Raw genomic sequence first — 20,567 nt, 5'->3', positions numbered from 1 at the left:
GATCTCAGGTCGTCTGTATAATCATTATAAAATTGTTTTTTTTTACAAGAAAAGAAACAATATTATGGTGCTATCCAAAAATCTTAGTGTTACCAATGATGACAATATTGGCATATCAAGATTCCTACTGTTGGTTTCTTACTATAGTGCTACCCAATAGATACCAAGTGTTACCAATGACGTCAATATTGTCATAATAATGGATACACGAACTGGATCACCGCTGTTGGTATTTTTTTGTAGTCTGTACACTTTTGGCATATTCTTATAAAACTGTACATTAATCGAACGGTTTGTTACTTCAATAAAGTCTCTGTCATTTTCAATGTTTACAAGGACTGAAAAACAAAAAATGCAAGAAAGTAATAATTGGCCAAACACTATTAGATTGTTAAATTTTAAGATGAGATTCAATTTTGCCATGTTTTTGATTATACTCGGTTCATTTTAATAATAAAAACAATTTTGTTTGTAACGGTAACCTAAATATGTTTTTTAAATGGATTTATGAATTTCGAACAGCGGTATACTACTGTTGCCTTTATTGTTCAGTTTGATGATAAACTATTATGACTGAGTTTTAAATGTGTAACGATGTGTAACGAATTTGGTTGAACATGATTTAAATTTAACTTTGGTAAAGAGTTAAGTTTATCATAAGAGATAAACTGGACAATTCGAGACAATACCAACTTATATTGAAAAGGGTCAACTGTTTATTCTAACATGTCTAAAGTAGATTTCATAGTCTCATTTTTAACTTGTCGGTATTTGGCATATCTCAGGCAAACATGGCAGTATATAGGTAGAATTATCGTAAATCGTCAATTGCATACTTTCCGAAGAAAGAACATTTTGAAAATTCTTACCTGAACTATTAAGTGTGTCAAGCCTGTAGCTCTAGCTGCTGGAAGATTTTAGAAATTTTCTCGATTTTATGCATATTGTTTTCAGTGATTTATTCTATTGACGACAATGCAATAACACGTAATAGAGGTTTTCCAATTTGCTACTGTACCAATCGTAGTACGAAGTGTAAGCCGTCATTTAGCTTTTGAAATTATTAATGTATACACTTAATATCAACGAATGTTTTACGAATCATATGCAGAAAGGTTTTGAGAATTTTTAGCTGTAATTTGGGACTAATTTCATATGTTCACTTCTTGTAATCATAGGAAACAATATTGCATGTATTCGATTTTTTTTTCTAGCAACCGTTGGTGTGAAAGGTTTATAGTTAAGAGTTATTTCCTAGTGAAACTACATAGACACAAAGAAGCTTAATTACAAAACAAATTAAAAACCTATGTAAAGTTTACGAGACATTATATTTACTCTGAAGATGTCTAAATCGAATGTATTCAAAAGTATATGGTACATGTAGTACTGTGAACCTGGTTTTTTCCCTGTGCAGATGCTACTTGCCCGGAGCTTCAATGAAAAACATTAATTTACTAGTATCGCAAGCCATGCTAATCTTGCACTTATTTGATATAACATTATACCTGTACCGTCTGTATATACATTAACTGGAAACGTCTTTGTCAAATTTCCATCGGAGATTTTGTTTGTAATGAATATTAAAACCTAGAAATTACCATAAAAGAAACCATACAATATACATTATTAAAATTTTGTCATTTGTAATATAAATCAATTATGGAACGACCATATAATTTCAAAAGGTAGAAAGTATTCTGATCCCCAATATCATGAAAAAAATAATGTGGTCAAGCAGATGATAAAATATGTAATTTGAATCCAGATTCCCCCCATATCTGATAATGTTAGATAAAAAAAAAAGATTTATAGCGTCAAAAAACTAAAATAAGATATATGTTCGTGCTTTGCGGGAAAAATAATTCTGACTAAGGACGAAATAACACTTGAAGTTTAATAGTGTTCCCTTACAACAACTACTAAAAATAAACAGGGTGGAAGTTTGCCTTGTGTTGTTTTAAGTTGATTCTCCTTATTTGATCTGTTTATGTTTCCTGAAAATATTCTTGTAAACTATGGCTATATTCTTCGCCATTTCACAATTTTAATATTTAGTGTTTGTTAAGTCTAGGAATTAATCTTCTCTAATTCTTTCGTATTAAGCAGATAATGTTTCTTCATATTTTTGAGGCCCCTCATGGGGGGGTCCTAGTAATCACATAATCACCATTTTTTTGCCAAATAATCACATAATCATTAAATATTTGCTTATCTTTAGTAATCAAATAATCATAAACTAAAAATACAGTCCTAGGTAATCAAATAATCATGAAATATTTGGCTTAATAATCAAATAATCATTAAAAAAACGGCCAAGTAATCACATAATCAAAAACCCCATGAGGGCCCTCATTTTTGGCATTTCATGTTTTCTTACTACAATGTAAAATGTTCAAGAAAATGACATTACGATGGAGGCCGAATGTGTTTAATTTTGCGATTTCAATACCTGGTGTGTATCCCCGCGAGAAAATATAATATAATCATCAGATGCATACACCTCTGTCTGTTGGTCTGAGGAAAAATCCAAATCAGATCTTCTTCTAAAGTGTGACAGTTGCGAAATAAACTGTAACAAACAAAAAAATATTTCATTTTAAACCAACAGTAAAATTAATATTAGATCTCGTAGCAATACAATCGTACACAGAGGTCACCATGAAATCAGCATTAAGCAACAAATTGGAGTGACTTATCTTTTCATACTGGTGACTTAATGAGACACATATCAAGCCAGTAACCTTGTCAGTGGTTGTCTATTGTTATTTTAGAAAGTTTTTCGGCTTTTTGAAGAATCTGATGGACTCTGTTCTATTCATATATAATTTGTTGAAGACTCGATGGAACTTATATGATGTAGAGCTTGACGAGTTCTTCTGTTTAATACTGTATGTTGATTTATATACTGACATATACATTTATTTATAAATTAACTTCACTGTTATTGGACTTAATATGATGAAAACTGCCTATGCAATAGAAGGTGTCAACTTGGACAATACACAATAACTCGACCAATATAGATTTTTTTCTGTATTGGCGGAGTTCTTATCATCGGACCAATAACAAGGCCAATACAGATATACTTACGTAATAATATCATAGTTGTGGGTTGAAGTCTCATTGATATATAACATATATCTTCTTATTGATTAACATATAAATGTATACCTTATATAACGTTGAGGTTTGGTTGTGATATGGCCATAAAGCTTCTCTATTTTCTGGATCGTTTCCACCATTGAAAGCTTGCTCTGTACCATAATAAATTATAGGGATACCCTAAGAAAACATTTGAACGAATAATAAATAAAAATATCTTAAATATTTTATTAAAGGTATTCTCTTACTAAATAGTTGAGTATGTCCTCTCGCTGAGACCATGAGTACCCATATATAATTTACATTTCACCATTGTAAACTTTCAATCAAACGTGAGCAAAATTCTGGTAACACATCGATATGGATCATAAAACTCGTTGTTGATACAATATTGTTAAGCATGCATTTCCTATCACGATTTACATGTTTCATTTCAAACTAAGTGGCTATATATATTAATTTTTACGTTTTATTCACTGGAATTTTTCTCGAGAATTACAAGGCAGAAAAATGACTGCTTGCTTGAAACATTTATGACCATTTGTGTATTTATAAAGGTGTAACATATGCCAAATGTTAACCTCCCCTATTGCAGTTTTCTTTGTTGTGTTTTGTGTAATCTTTGTCTTTTCGTCGATGTTCGTATTTTGCCATGGTTTTGTCAGTTTGTTTTCTACTTACGGTTTTTAATAACTATTGATTGATTGATTGATTGATTGATTGATTTATGCATCAGCACCAATCTACCTTTGGTATCTTTTGCTTCTTTTGTACATTCTATTTGTGTACAACATTATTACCTTTATATCATCTGCTGATATGGCCGTAATTATACACAGAGTATTTATAATTTACCTTTATATCATCTGCTGATATGGCCGTAATTATACACAGAGTATTTATAATTTACCTTTATATCATCTGCTGATATGGCCGTTATTATACATAGAGTATTTATAATTTACCTTTATATCATCTGCTGATATGGCCGTAATTATACATAGAGTATTTATAATTTACCTTTATATCATCTGCTGATAAGGCCGTAAATATACATGGTATAAATCTTAAAGAGGTGCGTCATTGCAAATCGTTCTCACCTGTGACAATAAGACATATGCCAAGTTATTCATTAAAATCGTTATACTTGGTGATATACTGAGAAATCTTTGAACGTCATGGTTATCTATAAAATTTCCTAGAACTGTTATATCTTCGAATTTCATTATCTGAAAGTACAACAAAGATTCACATTTCAAACAATATACCATTTAGACTTAGCAACCCAGTGACAAACATACACAAAATTAATTTAGAGATCTTTGACAACAAACAGGAATACACTATATCAAGCTCGAAATTGCCTCTAATATAAATGCACATATCTCTTTTGATTTTGGAATTGAATGTTGTTTTCTTAATTTGATTGTGTGTTGCACAAAAGTGTGGACCAAAGCCCTTTTTGCAAATATAAAAATTTGCACACGATCTACCCTTTTACAACGATATAAAATTATGAAAATAATTCTTAAAATTACAATTGCAAGTCAAGTCAATGAAATTTTATTAGTATATTAAACTTTTCTTTAATTTATCTTTGCATTCTTTTAAAATGGTCATGAATAGCACAGATCGTTCTGGGTAGCTTAACCTCTTGGTCAACTGTCGCTGTTAGAGTTTTCATCGACTGGTTCCCTGTAAACACCCTTTTCATCGTGTAGTAGAGAGGGTAGTTGAGAATAGAGTTTAACGGACCCTGGTACTCAGCTGTGTATGTTATGTTACCACTGCTAGCCTCCCCAAGGCAGAAAACACCAGCAGCTACCTGGAATTCTGACCAGAAGTCTTTTGCCACCTAAAATTAAAACAACCAGTATCATTATAGCCAATACTGATAGCTAGCTAAAATGTTTGTCATACGTTTTTCACTCATTCATCGGGAGATAACGTTAGTTATGACTGAGTAATATCTAACTATAAGTTTGTTTCACTTCTCCATCAGAACAATAACATTGTGTTAGTTTTGACTGAGAAACAATGAACTGGTGTTCCACTCATTATCTATCGAGAGAATTCGTTAGTTCGGATAGAGTAAAATCTGAGTATCAGTTTGTTTTAATCCGTCTTTATCGGGAGATTGCAATACAACTGACCGAATAAAATGAAATTGACGTTTGCATAAACGATTAATATCTTTTTTTCATTGTTCATCTTCTTTTTCAACATTTGAAAATTTGTTATTTCTTGTAAGAATATAATATAATATAATTAAAAGTAATAAGAATTAAGAGCCTAGTTTGAAAAACGAAAACCATGCGGAATTGTAAAAATAACGAAATACAATGACAAGATAAAAACCACATAGAAAATTAAAAACTGATTAACACAAACCCCACCACAAACTGACAGTGTTATTACTTGCACTGGAAGGGTGAGGAGATCCTGCTCCAGGAATGACAACAAAAGTGTCTTTCCCATTTACTTTCTGCTTTCCATTATATAATTATCTTTGCAAAACCTCGTATTGGTGAATTAGATGCACAACAATAATATTTTTTTAGGTTCGGCACCAATTTGTAACTTTTAGGTGAGCTGTGCCTGATTTAACCATATGTTGTGTGTCTACCTGTTGAACTGTGCCTATATTATAATTTTATTTGAGATTCTGAATCATCCCTACTTCTGTTACTGTGTCTATTCTGTAACCATCGATTCCATATTTCTTTGTTAACTCGCTTATCCAATGTAGCAAGGTAGATCTGACATATTGGTTTGACTGATTTAGGTCAGGAAGCTTGGAGAGACGACACAATTCAACCTACAATTATAAAACGTAGTCTTTGAAGTTCATTTTATAACTTATACTTCTCTCATGTGTAGCTATTACATCTACTGACCTTAGGCTAATACTGTCCCTTCCTCGTATGTGCTGCTATCATTCTCATATCTCTCATATTGTTTCTCCCTCTCACGTGTAGCAATTATTTTCGTGTCTCTCATACTGTGAACCCATCTCACGTGTACCTATTTATTTCCATGTCTTTCATACTGTTATTCCCCCAAAATATTTTGTCATGTCACTATTTATTCCTTACCTCAGTTTGGTTTTTCCAGTTCATTATTTCACAGAGACTGTGATAATCCTCCGATTTATTAAATGGGGTGAATCCAGTAAAATTTACCAGCTGTTGTTTGTCACAATCAATGTTCCAACAACAACCATCCGTATATCCCATGTGGTTAGCCACCCTTAAAACAAATATGTAAGTTGTCATTATATATGTGGTTACTTAGCCACCCTTAAAACGAATGTGTAAATGGTCATAATTTATGTAGTTAGCCACCCTTAACACAAATTTGTAAATGGTCATTAGTTAAGTGGTAACCCACCCCTTAAACAAAAGGCGAATTGATCATTATCTAGATGGTGAGCCACCCATGAATCAAATGTGTAACTGGTCATTTTCTAAGTGGTAAGCCACCCTTAAAACAAATGTGTAAATGGTCATTATTTAAGTGGCAAGCCACCCCTTAAATAAAAGGCGAATTGATCATTATCTATATGGTGAGTCACCCATGAATCAAATGTGTAAGTTGTCAATAACTAAGTGGTTAGCCACCCTTAAGAAATGCGTAAATGGTCATTAGTTAAGTGGTAAGCCACCCCTTTAAAAAAGGCGAATTGATCATTATCTAGATTGTGAGCCACCCATGAATCAAATGTGTAAATGGTCATTATCTATGTGGTTAGCAACCCTTTAATGAAATGTGTAAGTTGTCATTATCTATGTGGTTAGCCACCCTTAAATGTGATGTGTAAGTTGTCATTAAGTAGGTGGTTAGTTACCCTTAAAACAAATGTGTAAATGGTCATTAAATAGGTGGTAAGTCATCCTTAAAACATATGTGTAAATGGTCATGAGTATATGTTCATAATCGATGTGGTTAGTCACCCTTAAAACAAATGTGAAAATGGTCATTAAATAGGTGGTTAGTCATCCTTAAAACATATGTGTAAATGGTCATGAGTATATGTTCATAATCGATGTGGTTAGTCACCCTTAAAACAAATGTGTAAATGGTCATTACATAGGTGGTTAGTCACCCTTAAAGCAAATGTGTAAATGGTCATTAAATAGGTGGTTGGTCATTCTTAAAACACATGTGTAAATGGTCAATAAATATGTAGTTAGCCATCCTTAAATCAAATGTGTACGTGGTCAATAAAAAGGTATTTAACGACCATTAAAACAAATGTATTAACTGTTATTAAATAGGTGTTTAGCAACCCTTAAAAAATGTGTAAGTTGTCATTATCCATGTGGTTAGCGATCATTAAATCAAATGTCTAAGTGATCGTTATCTAGGGGGTAAGCGACCCTTAAATCGGGTGTGTAAGTGATCGTTATCTCGGTGATAAGCTCGAGCGACCCTTAAATCAAATGTGTCATTATATAGGTAGTTACTTGTTTTGCTTTATAAATATTTTGACATGAGCGTCCCTGATGAGTCTTATGTAGACGAATAAACTCATCATAGATACCAGGAGTAAATTTAGTATATACGCCAGACGTGCGTTTCGTCCACAAAAGACCCACCAGTGACGCCCGAACCCCAAAAAGCCAAAAAGTCCAAACATCTCACGAAGTTGAAGATGAAAAGCATTGAGAACCAAAATACCTAAAAGTTTTGCCCAATACAGCTAAGGTAATCTATGCCTGAGGTACAAAAGCCTTAGTATTTCAAAAAATTCAAAAATTGTAAAAAGTAAATTTATGAATATAACCATATCAATGACCATTCACGTCAGCACTTTTTGTGCTGACTACTGAGCTTATACCCTCGGGGAAATAAATCTCCACCAGCAGTGGCATCGACCCAGTGGTTGTAAATAAACTCATCATAGATACCAGGACTAAATTTAGTATATACGAAACGCGCGTCTGGCGTACTAAATTATCATCCTGGTACCTTTGATAACTATCTACACCACAAGGTCGATGCCACTGCTGGTGGACGTTTTGTCACCGAGGGTATCACTAATCCAGTAGTCAGCAATTCGGTGTGACATGCATATCAATTATGTGGTAATTTTTATAAATTTCCTGTTTACAAAATTTACATTTTTCGAAAAACTAAGGATTTTCTTATCCCAGGTATAGATTACCTTATCCGTATTTGGCATAAAGTTTTGTAAATTTGGATCATCAATACTCTTCACCTTCGTACTTGTTTGGCTTTATAAATATTTTGACATGAGCGTCAATGATGAGTCTTATGTAGACGAAACGCGCTTCTGGCGTACTAAATTATAATCCTGGTACCTTTGACTATATAGAAGCAACCAATCTGGAGTGCTGAAGAAATGGACACCCCTCTTTCAAATTACCAAAAAGTGCAAGAACTCGTTATTTTCCCCCACCCCTATTTAGGCTATAAATGACTAGTCTCTTGCTGGTGGACTATTAGTCCCCGAGGGTATCACCAGCCCAGTAGCCAGTACTTCGGTACTGGCATGAAAATACGGATTTTTTGTGTTATTAAAATTTGCTGTTACAAAATATTAGAAATTATTATAAATTAAGGAATGTATCTCCCTCATGCAAAGCTCTGATTCCTTTCACGAATTTGGTAATACTTTTTGGACCTTTTGGATTATAGCTCTTCATCTTTCATATATGCTTTGGATTTCAAATATTTTGGCCACGAGCATCACTGAAGAGACATGTATTGTCGAAATGCGCATCTGGTGCAACAAAATTGGTACCGTTGATTTTATTAGTATAATGACTGAAATGGTGGAATAAATGTGAATTGAAAGTACGACAAAATAGAACATATTAAACTTACACATCAACCATAACCCATATATCTCTTTTACGGCATTCAGATAACAGATATTTAAAATCTTCCTCGGTTCCAAAATGTTCGTTAAAGTTGTATATATCCTTAGCCCAGTAACCATGGTAACCCTTTGGTGTATTAACAACAATAGGAGATATCCATATTGCGTTGGCGCCTGTACAAGTAATAAATGTACAACATTCAATAAATTAGTTAAAAAATGTTTTTTTGATTTATAAACAGAGCATTAAGGAGAGAAAATCTTCTGAAAATAGATAAATGTAGTTTGATAATGCAATGATTAGCCTGAAACCAAGGATATCAATTTAGTCCTCTCAACAGAGATAGTTTGATATGATAATGTAAAGAGGATTATCGATGATTTAAAGTCATCTGAACAGATGTTGTTCGATAGGTAAAGTCGAAAATCATGGACATCAAGTCCTTTCAACACAGAGAATTCGATATCGCAATGTAAAGCCTGACATCAAGGATATCAATTAAGTACTATCAACAGAGATAGTTCGATATGGCAATGTACGGCCCGAACTCAATGATATCAATGCAAGTTCTCTCATTAGAGATAATTCGATTTGGCAATGTAAAGCCTGAAATCTATGATAACATTTAAGTCCTCTTACAGATATAGTTCGATATGGCAATGTAAAGAAGGAAATCAGTTATTTAAAGTAAACTGAACAAAAACTGTTCAATATGGTAAAACTGTTCGATATGGTAACGCGAAGACGAAAATCCAAGATTTCAATTCATCTAAACAGAGGTAATTAGATAGGGTCATTTAAAGCCGTAAATCAAAGGTATCAAGTCATCTGAACAGAGATCATTCGATTGGTAATGTAATTCCGTAAATCAAGGATTTTAATCAGGTAAAAGCCACCATTTTATTTTCTTAAAATGTCCTGTACCATGTCAGGACAATTGCAGCTGTTTACTTATAGTTCGTTTCTGTGTGTGTCGTATTCGTTTGTTTTTTTATTGCACTTCGAAGTCTGTGTTTCTGTTGTTTCATTATTTTTCATTTAAATTTGATATGTTTCCATCGGTTTTTGTTTGTAACCCGGATTTGTATTCTTTCAATCGATTTATGACCTTCGAACAGCGAGATACTACTGATTCTTCTTATGCCTTTATTTAAGACATCAAAACAGAGATAGTTCGATTAGTAAAGTAAATCCGTAAACCAACAATTTTAAGTCTTCTGAACAGAGTTAGGTTTCTTACATCAACGTCAATTTAAAGACTTGAGAAGTGTATTGTATTTAAAACCGACAAATAATTATACTTACCAAGTCCAGATATGTAGTTTAATTTTTCCACTATCCCTCGAAATGTCCCTCCACAATAACTCCGAAGGTCGGTACACGGGATTGGTTCATCCTCCGCTGCAAACCTATCAGTTAATATCTAATAAGACATAAGACAAATTATAAATATAAATTAAACCAAAAGGAAAGAAAAAATAAAGGCAAAAAACATATAAAGACGCAAAAATAGAAGAAAAACACATGGAAAAGCTTGCAAGATAGACTCGCTACAGACGCAAATTATATAATTTGGTGGTGCCAAACCAGAAATATATACCGTTGCCATCGTCACTTACCTACCTGGAAAATGTCCATTGATTCTCTTCAATCCTTAGACTTTGAACAAATCCTTTATAACCCACTTACCTGGTAATTTATCCTTGATTTCTTACCATCCGTAAACTTTGAGCAAACTCTTTATAACCCACTATACCTGGTAAATTATATCCGACTTTCTTCCATCCTTAGACTTTGAGTACTAGTAATTCCTAAAAAAAACCCAACCTAATGCTAGTAGCCTACCTGGTAAATTATTCTTGATTTCCATTCCTCTTTAGATTTGGCGCGACACGAGGACAGAAATATTATAATAACACACACTATGCATATTGTCTTCATGGTGTTGACCCTAAACATTCTTAAGTTGTCAACTACTATCTTCACATTCATTATGTAACGTCACCTTTTGTTTACATCACTTAAAATGTTTACATGTTCTAAAAATAAGTCAAAATCCATTATAGAAAACATAAAAACGGTTTGTAAACAATGTTCTGATAGGTGATGTCAAGATTTATATGGATATTAAAACATTGGCACCAAATGTGATCAATGAACGTCATGAAACGGGGTATAGTCCAAATCGAACAGTGTTACCCTAGACAGCGTCAAAGCTGGATGTTATTATCTTTAGGAAAGTCATGAAACGGGATAGTCCAAATCGAGCAGTGTTACCCATCACAGCTTCAAAGCCAGATGTATTTATAACTAGAAAATTCATGACACGGGATAGTCCAAAGCGAGCAGTGTTACCCATTAACAGCTTCAAAGCTAGATTAATTTATAACTAGGTTTATTTAGGATAGATAAATACTCAGTATTTGTTGTAAATATAGAACTTTACGTTATCTTTTCAATTTTGGAATTAAACGGTTTTATAGGCCCTCGCAACTGAAAGCAACACTTTGTTTTTCTCCCAAATTCGTACGTCCGTCCCATTATGGGTCTATAGTTATTACAGATAACTGCAATCCTACAGTTTGCATGTTATGTGTTTACTCGTTTAACAATGTTTATAGAAAGCCAAGCGATATGATGAAATATTGTTAAGACAAAATCAGTGATGCCATTCAATTCTTCCTTTATGACTGGTACTTTTCGTTAGTACACCATGCTTATGATCGAGTGTTGGTTTATCAGTAGTACTAGTATCCACCAAACTGTTATATGTGTACGATTATATATTTATCTGTATGTAAATATTGCATGTTAATTAAACTTGGTACACGAGACAATCATTAATGTTTATCTTTAACATGCCTATGTGTTACAACTGTAAACAAATAAACTAACCCATGATAGAGTTATCACATACTAGTCATATATACATCTTGTAAACACTTACTACATGGATAGGTTGGTAAATATTTAACGTTCTTTAGTTGCTTCTTTGTGCAGTCTTTTATGGAGAGCAGATTTAGTTTAACTTGTTGTATCAAATGAGATCATGAAATATTTCCTTCCCTCCATGATTCGAGTTCAAGATATCCATACATCATAAAGGATCTCAATGTATTGTTGTATTTCATGTCGTTGTCAATATAATGTCTTCTTAAGAATAAATGTCTGTACTAAGTCAGGAGTATGACAGTTACAATTCATTCGTTTGATGTGTTTGAGCTTTTAAATCTGCCATTTGATTAAATTAAAGAACTTTTGGGTTTGAATTTTCCTCGTGGTTCAGTGTTTGTTTTACTTTACTTTTCACATGCACCCACAGTCTTTTACGTAACTGTTATTAAAAAAAAACATATATACATCATGACAGACTGAGGTAAGGAATAAATTGAGGACAAAATCTTCATTCTTATTAAAAAAATATGAAACCTGTCAAACATTGAATGCTAAATCAGTAAATGACTCCTCTTAATTTTCATTTTTTGCCAGGACACGTGTTTTGTCAGAGCTTGAAAGCCAAGGCTACAGTATTGTCACCGACGTACTAACTCACGAGGAATGTAACCAGTATATAAACCAATACAAGGAATGGCTCAGTAGATTCGGCGATGAACGGCCTTATCAGGAGGAATCGCTAACTCATCAGTTCAGGGTAGCACATGCTGACCCTACATGGAATGTCAGGCTCAAGTCAAAACCAGTGTTTGAGTCTATTTGGCAAACAGAGAATTTGTTGAGTAGTATGGACGGGGTAGCGATTGCGGAGCCACCAGAACTAGGTAAACAGATTTTGTTGTAAGTGTAGAACATAATTGTGATCAGAAAACCTCTGATCTCCGTGATCCTAGTCACCACTCTATCCGATTGAGGTAGGAACTTTCCTAGGGTGCAATTCTTCAAGAAAGAAATCGTCACACTTCCTCCACATTAAGAGTCATTTTGACATTATTACTCTCACAACACGCACACTGGCTAGATAGTATTTCTATCAATCGTGGATTTCTTTTACTTCCGCGAAAAATGTAACGTTATCAGAAAATAAGCACAGCGTAAATGATGTTCGTCAGCCGGGAATCAAAAGGGGGAACTATATGTTTAGTGTTCTGTGGAAAATCAGACTCCAGCAGTCTGACCACATGCAATAAAACAAATGTTTATTTGCTCAAATTTAAACTCCTTTTATATGAAGAAAAGATAGAACGTTTCGTTCACATCTGAAGCATAGAATTGGCACAGACATATATGTACTTTATTATATTTTGCAGGACGATCGTCTTTTTGCAATCCTGACTTCTTTTGGTTACACACTGATCAAGGCTCTTGGAGAGATGGATTGCATGCATATCAAGGAGCCGTCTATCTTGAAGAAACATCAGAAACAGATTTCTGCTTTAGAGTGTTGGAAAATTCAGTTCAGTTTCACAAAGAATTTTATGAACACTTTCCTTCTGCGAAAAAAAAATCTGCAGGCGAAGATTTTTATATTCTTTCAAAAGAAGAAATCGATTGGTTTATATCTAAAGGATGTGAAATGAAAAAAGTTCCGGTACCAAAGGGGGGAATGGTATTATGGGATTCTAGAACAATACACGATAATATAGCCCCAACGAGAGGTCGGCCAAACTCTGACAGATGGCGGTTCGTTGTATTAGTGTGCATGGTTCCAGCAATATGGAGTACACCAAAGGACGTTGAGTTAAAAACAGAAGCTTACAATGAAATGGCAGCGACAGCACATTGGCCGGCACAAGGAGTATGGCTTTTTCAGAAAACATCCGAAAGAAATAAAACAAATCAGTTTACTCATCTAGAAATGATTCAAGAACAACCAGGTGTCGCCAAAGGCAAAGATGTTTTAAGGTTAGTTGGTATGGAAAAGTATGATACTGAGGAAAATAACGAAGTTATATCAAAGAGACCAAAATGGAACATTTTGTTTGATTCCGATGAATGGAGGAACAGAAGGACACACCAAAATTAAAATCAAACAGACCAAGGTGGAAGAAACATCAATTTCAAGTCATTTACTACAATACAGACTCTTGATACTTAAGGCAGATACCTCTTGTAGGTTTCTAACATTTTGAATATATTGTTGACATCAGTAACTATAATATCTTTAAATTAAAGACATGAACTATAATGTTAAAACATAAAGACACATATTGTTATATCAAAGGAACATATTGTTTAGGATTTGTTTATGCAGAATTGTTGAAATAAATTATTCAGTCAAAGTATAAGATTGTTCCTCAAAAGATGATTAAGCATAGTTGATGGTTAACATTTAAAACAAAAACCGATAGTTCAGACAAGAACACACAATTAATCGTGGTATTAGTAGTGTCGTGGTTGAATTGTGTAAAGAATATTTTGCAGTAACTGTATTCATGGCTTCTATTTAGCATATATTGAGAACAATTACATTGAAAGTAAGTACGGAGTACGGCTGTAATTAGGCATATCGAGAACAATTTTAAAATATCTTGTAAGTAATCACTCCTGCCTTTTCTTCTCTTCTTTCGGATTTGTTTTATAGGGTGATACCACATTGTTTGTGTACTTTTTTTTAACGAAATTGTACGGTTTATGTACTGTTTTATCGGTGGGGTGGGGAAGGGGGTGGGGGGATACCGCATGGTTTCTGTACTGGTCTTTCCCAGTATGATGTATGGTTTGTGTACTGGTCTTTCCAAAGATACCAGGAATCTTTTTGGAATACCCAATGTCTTGTTTACTATTCTTTCGGGGATACCGTATGACTTGTCAAATTAGTCTTTTGTAGACGGAACGTGCGTCTGGCGTATATACTAAATTTAGTCCTAGTATCTATGATGAGTTTATTTACAACCATTGGCTCGATGCCACTGCTGGTGGAGATTTATTTCCCCCCGAGAGTATCACAAGCTCAGAAGTCAGCACTTTTTGTGCTGACATGAATTGTCATATGGTTAGATTTATAAATTTACTGTTTACACATTTTTGATTTTTTTGAAATACTAAGGCTTTTCTACCTCAGGCATAGATTACCTTAGCTGTTTTTGGCAAAACTTTTAGGAATTTTGGTTCTCAATGCTCTTCAACTTCGTACACTTTATTTGGCCTTTTTAATTTTTAGGATTCGAGCGTCGATCGTGACTGATGAGTCTTTTGTAGACGAAACGCGCGTCTGGCGTATATACAAAATTTAGTCCTGGTATCTATGATGAGTTTATTTACAACCACTGGATCGATGGCACTGCTGGTGGAGATTTATTTCCCCGAGGGTATCACAAGCCCAGTAGTCAGCACTTTTTGTGCTGACATAAATTATCATTGATATAGTTATATTTATAAATTTACTGTTTACAAATTTTTGATTTTTTTGAAATACATACTAAGGCTTTTCTACCTCAGTCATAGATTTCCCTAGCTGTATCTGGCAAAACTTTTGGGAAGTTTGGTTCTCAATGTTCTTCAACTTCGTACTTTATTTGGCTTTTTTTTTTTTAAATCTTTTGGATTCGAGAGTCACTGATGAGTCTTTTGTAGACAAAACGCGCGTCTGGCGTATATACTTTTATTCTTGGTATCTATTATGAGTTTATCTACTATAATTCTTTCGGGGATACAGTATGGCTTGTGTATTATTCTTTCGTGGATACCGTATGGCTTGTCATCTATAATTATTTCAGGAATACCGTATGCCTTGTGTACTATTCTTTCGAGGATACCGTATTTGTTGTCTACTATTCGTTCGGAGATACCGTATGGCTTGTGTACTATTTTTTGGGGATACCGTATGACTTGTAAACTATTCTTTCGGGGATACCGTATGGCTTGTCTACTATAATCATTCCGGGGATACCGTAGGGATTGACTTGTCTACTATTATTTCAGGGATACCGTATGGCTTACATGTATCTACTATTCTTTCGGGGTTACCGTATGGCTTGTCTCCTATAATTCTTTCGAGGATACTTTTTTCGAGGATATCGCATGATTTGTGTACTTTGCTATCGGAGATATCGTATGTTATGTATACTGTGCTATCGCAGGATACCGTATGGCTTGTGTACTATTCTATCTGGGATACCGTATGTCTTTGGTACTAATTGTTCAGGGGTACCGTATGGTTAGTGTACTAGTCTAATGGGGGATACTTTATGGTTTGTGTACTGTGCTATCGCAGGATACTGTATGGTTTGTGAATTGGACAATCAGAAGATACTGTATGGTTATTGTTCTGTTCTATTGGGGGGATACTATATGGTTTGTGTACAGTTCTATCGGGGGATAGCTTGTGGTTTGTGTACTGGTCTATAAGGAGATACCGTATGGTTTATGTACTGTTCTATTGACGGATACTGCATCATGGTGTGTGTACTGTTCTATTGACGGATACCGTATGGTTTATGTTCTGTTCTATCGAGGGATACTGTATGGTTTATGTTCTGTTCTACCGGGGGATACCGTATGGTTTATGTACTGTTCTATTGACGGATATTGTATGGTGTGTGTTCTGTTCTATCGGGGGATGCTGTATGGTGTGTGTACTGTTCTATCGATGGATACTGTATGGTTTATGTACTGTTCTATCGGGGGATACTGTGTGGTTTATGTTCTGTTCTATCGATGGATACTGTATGGTTTATGTACTGTTCTATCGGGGGATACTGTATGGTTTATGTACTGTTCTATCGATGGATACTGTATGGTTTATGTACTGTTCTATCGATGGATACTGTATGGTTTATATTCTGTTCTATCGGGGGATACTGTATTGTGTGTGCACTGTTTTATCGATAGATACCGTATGGTTAATATTCTGTTCTATCGGATGATACTGTATGGTTCTATGTACTGTTCTATCGATGGATACCGTATGGTTTATGTACTGTTCTATCAGGGGATACTGTATGGTTTATGTTCTGTTCTATCGAGGGATACTGTATGGTTTATGTTCTGTTCTACCGGGGGATACCGTATGGTTTATGTACTGTTCTATTGACGGATATTGTATGGTGTGTGTTCTGTTCTATCGGGGGATGCTGTATGGTGTGTGTACTGTTCTATCGATGGATACTGTATGGTTTATGTACTGTTCTATCGGGGGATACTGTGTGGTTTATGTTCTGTTCTATCGATGGATACTGTATGGTTGATGTACTGTTCTATCGATGGATACCGTATGGTTTATGTACTGTTCTATCGGGGGATACTGTACGGTTTATGTTCTGTTCTATTGGGGGATACTGTATGGTGTGCACTGTTCTATCGGGGGATACTGTATTGTTTGTGTACTTTTCTATCGATGGATACTGTATGGTTTATGTACTGTTCTATCGATGGATACTGTATGGTTTACTTACTGTTATATCGATGGATACCGTATGGTTGATGTCCTGTTCTATCGGGGGATACTGTATGGTTTATGTACTGTTCTATCGGGGGATACTGCACGGTTTACTTACTGTTCTATCGATGGATACTGTATGGTTTATGTACTTTTCTATCGATGGATACTGTATGGTGTGTGCATTATTCTACCAATGGATACTGTATGGTTTATGTACTGTTCTATTGACGGATACTGTATGGTTTATGTACTGTTCTATCGGGGGATACTGTATTGTTTGTGTTCTGTTCTATCAGTGGATACCGTATGGTTTATGTATTGTTCTATTGACGGATACCGTATGGTTCATGTATTGTTTTATTGACGGATACCGTATGTTTTGTGTATTGTTCTATGATGGGATACTGTATGGTTTGTGTACTGTTCTGTCTTGGGATACCGTATGGTTTATGTTCTGTTCTATTGACGGAAACTGTATAGTGTGTGTACTGTTCTATTGACGGATACCGTATGGTTTGTATAGTGTTCTATTGACGGATACCGTATGGTTTGTGTATTGTTCTATGAGGGGATATCGTATGGTTTATGTACTGTTCTATTGATGGATACGGTATGGTTTGAGTCTGGTTCTATTGACGGATACCGTATGGTTTGTGCATTGTTGTATGATGGGATACTGTATGGTTTGTGTATTGATCTATGATGGGATATCGTATGGTTTATGTACTGTTCTATTGATGGATACGGTATGGTTTGTGTATTGTTCTATTGGTGGATACTGTATGGTTTGTGTATTGTTCTATGATGGGATACTGTATGGTTTGTGTATTGATCTATGATGGGATACTGTATGGTGTATGTATTGATCTATGAGGGGATACAGTGTGGTTTGTGTTCTGTTCTATCAATGGATGCCGTATGGTTTGTTTACTGTTCTATTGGCGGATACTGTATGGTTTGTGTATTGTTCTATTGGTGGATACTGTATGGTTTGTGTATTGATCTTTGATGGGATACTGTATGGTTTGTGTATTGTTCTATGATAGGATACTGTATGGTTTGTGTACTGTTCTATTGACGGATACCGTATGGTGTGTGTACTGTTCTATTGGGGGATACCGTATGGTGTGTGTACTGATCGACATGATCTATTGACGGATACCGTATGGTGTGTGTACTGTTTTATCGGGGGTTACCGTATGGTTTATGTACTGTTCTATCGGGGGATACCGTATGGTTGATGTACTGTTCTATCGAGGGATACCGTATGGTTTATGTACTGTTCCATCGGGGAGACTTGTTGCATGTACTGTTCTATCGGGGGATACCGTATGGTTTATGTACTGTTCTATAGGGGGATACCGTATGGCTTGGTTTGTTTGCTGTTCTATGAGGGGATACTGTATGGTTTGGGTTATGTACTGTTCTATCGGGGAATACTGTATGGTTTTGTTTGTGTACTGTTCTATGAGGGGATACAGTGTGGTTTGTGTTCTGTTCTATCGGGAGATACCGTATGGTTTATGTACTGTTCTATGAGGGGATACAGTGTGGTGTGTGTACTGTTCTATGAGGGGATACAGTGTGGTTTGTGTACTGTTCTATGAGGGGATACAGTGTGGTTTGTGTACTGTTCTATGATGGGATACCGTATGGTTTGTGTTCTGTTCTATCGGGGATACCGTATGGTTTATGTACTGTTCTGTGAGGGGATACCATATGGTGTGTGTACTGTTCTATGAGGGGATACAGTGTGGTTTATGTTCTGTTCTATCGGGAGATACCGTATGGTTTATGTACTGTTCTATGAGGGGATACCGTATGGTGTGTGTACTGTTCTATGAGGGGAAACAGTGTGGTTTGTGTACTGTTCTATCAGAGAAAACTGTATGGTTTGTTTTGTTCAGACATTGTAAATATAATAGATCGTGTGCGACTATCGTTCAAGTGAGAATTTTAGCTAGCTGTAAAACCAGGTTTTATCAATCATTTTCTGCATAGGAAAATGCCTGGGCCGGGTCAGGAAATTGACAGTTGTTGTCAGTTCGTTTGTTGTGTTTGAGCTTTTGGTTTTGCCATTTGATTAGGGACTTCCCGTTTTTAATTTTCTTTGGAAAGTTCAGTATTTTTGTTATTATTCGTTGTATGCATGTAATGGTCTATCTGGGAATACCGTATTGTTATGAACTGATATACCGCGAGTAACTGCATGGTAACTCTAAATTTCTCTCGGTCGATGCTACTGCAGGTATCAGGTATCACAAGTCCAGCAGTTAACCATTTTTGTATCAATATAACATATCATTAATTACGTTATGTTCTGTACATTTAGTTTATAAAATGTTGGTTTCAAATTGGTATGATACGAGCGTGAATGATGGGTCATATGCAGATGAAGCCAGTGCTTACGTACCGATTTTTTATTATACATTTTTATATTGGAAACAAGAGAATCATTCAAGTCGTAGAAAGCAACAGTATTTTTTTTCAATCCTAATAGCAACAAAAGAATAAACTAACTGTGTTAACTTGCTCCCACATTTATTTAACAGTAAAAGACTTATATCTGAACATAAAGTACTACTCAGTTTATCTATCAAACTTATACATTTATATTTAAAAAAAAAGTAAATGGCATTTTATCCTGCTGCGTTCAGGCCATTAGGAAATAAAATAAACGTAGTCCCAAATTTAGGGCTTGAAGAAATTGTATGTTCTCCTGTAAAATTGCCGAAAGAAATACATACAGATGTGACGTAAGTTGAACGCTGTTCTATTTGAACTGCCCATTTAAGGAAAAACATACCCATACCCGACCGCACATCGGCAGAGATATTGATAAAATATTGCCCTCGAGATTGCAAGATTGAATCTGATTTTGAAATTATCATAATCAAACCGAATAATCATTTTTGACAAGTAACTTACGGCATTTCACATACACAATAAAATATATTTTTACCCGTCAATCACCAATTATTATCATGTAAAGGTTATGTTGCAAAAACGCTTGTTTTTATAGGTATGTTCTATTCTTTCATCGTAATTAAGCTGAACGTTGCTATTTCAGTTGATAGTGTGCAGATAAGAAAAGAATAACAATTATGTGCATTTCTTTTTAACAATGGCATTGAACCAACAACAGACAGCTTTGATACCATTCCTTTTTAACAATGGCAATGACCCAGCATTTCATACGGTTCAAAGGTGTTATTCTCGTGTCCGATTTCTTATGATTTCTGGGTGTTCCTACATAATTTTGACGGAGTCACACATTA

The 20,567-nt window shown here is 34.8% G+C and overlaps 2 protein-coding genes across 2 annotated transcripts; one reads left to right on the top strand and one right to left on the bottom strand.

Moving 5' to 3' along the window:
• Window positions 1-2,431: 2,431 nt before the first annotated feature.
• Window positions 2,432-10,943, bottom strand: LOC134727746 (uncharacterized). The gene is made up of 9 exons (XM_063592132.1): window positions 10,797-10,943; window positions 10,257-10,374; window positions 8,956-9,124; window positions 6,201-6,354; window positions 5,786-5,923; window positions 4,757-4,960; window positions 4,206-4,334; window positions 3,175-3,285; window positions 2,432-2,572 (listed from the first exon to the last, which is right to left on the bottom strand). The coding sequence occupies exons 1-9, from the start codon at window positions 10,941-10,943 to the stop codon at window positions 2,432-2,434; spliced, it is 1,311 nt and encodes a 436-aa protein (XP_063448202.1).
• A 942-nt stretch (window positions 10,944-11,885) lies between these two features.
• LOC134681974 (uncharacterized) lies at window positions 11,886-14,101 on the top strand. The gene is made up of 3 exons (XM_063541596.1): window positions 11,886-11,909; window positions 12,441-12,730; window positions 13,217-14,101. Exons 1-3 carry the CDS (start codon window positions 11,902-11,904, stop codon window positions 13,930-13,932), a joined length of 1,014 nt encoding a protein of 337 aa, XP_063397666.1. The 5' UTR covers window positions 11,886-11,901; the 3' UTR covers window positions 13,933-14,101.
• The last annotated feature ends 6,466 nt before the right edge of the window (window positions 14,102-20,567 follow it).

This window comes from Mytilus trossulus, chromosome 8 (genome assembly GCF_036588685.1).
Source record: "Mytilus trossulus isolate FHL-02 chromosome 8, PNRI_Mtr1.1.1.hap1, whole genome shotgun sequence".
Classification (NCBI taxonomy): domain Eukaryota; kingdom Metazoa; phylum Mollusca; class Bivalvia; order Mytilida; family Mytilidae; genus Mytilus; species Mytilus trossulus.
The sequence above is the reverse complement of the archived record's forward strand: the minus strand, read 5'-3'. Positions and strand labels throughout refer to the sequence as shown.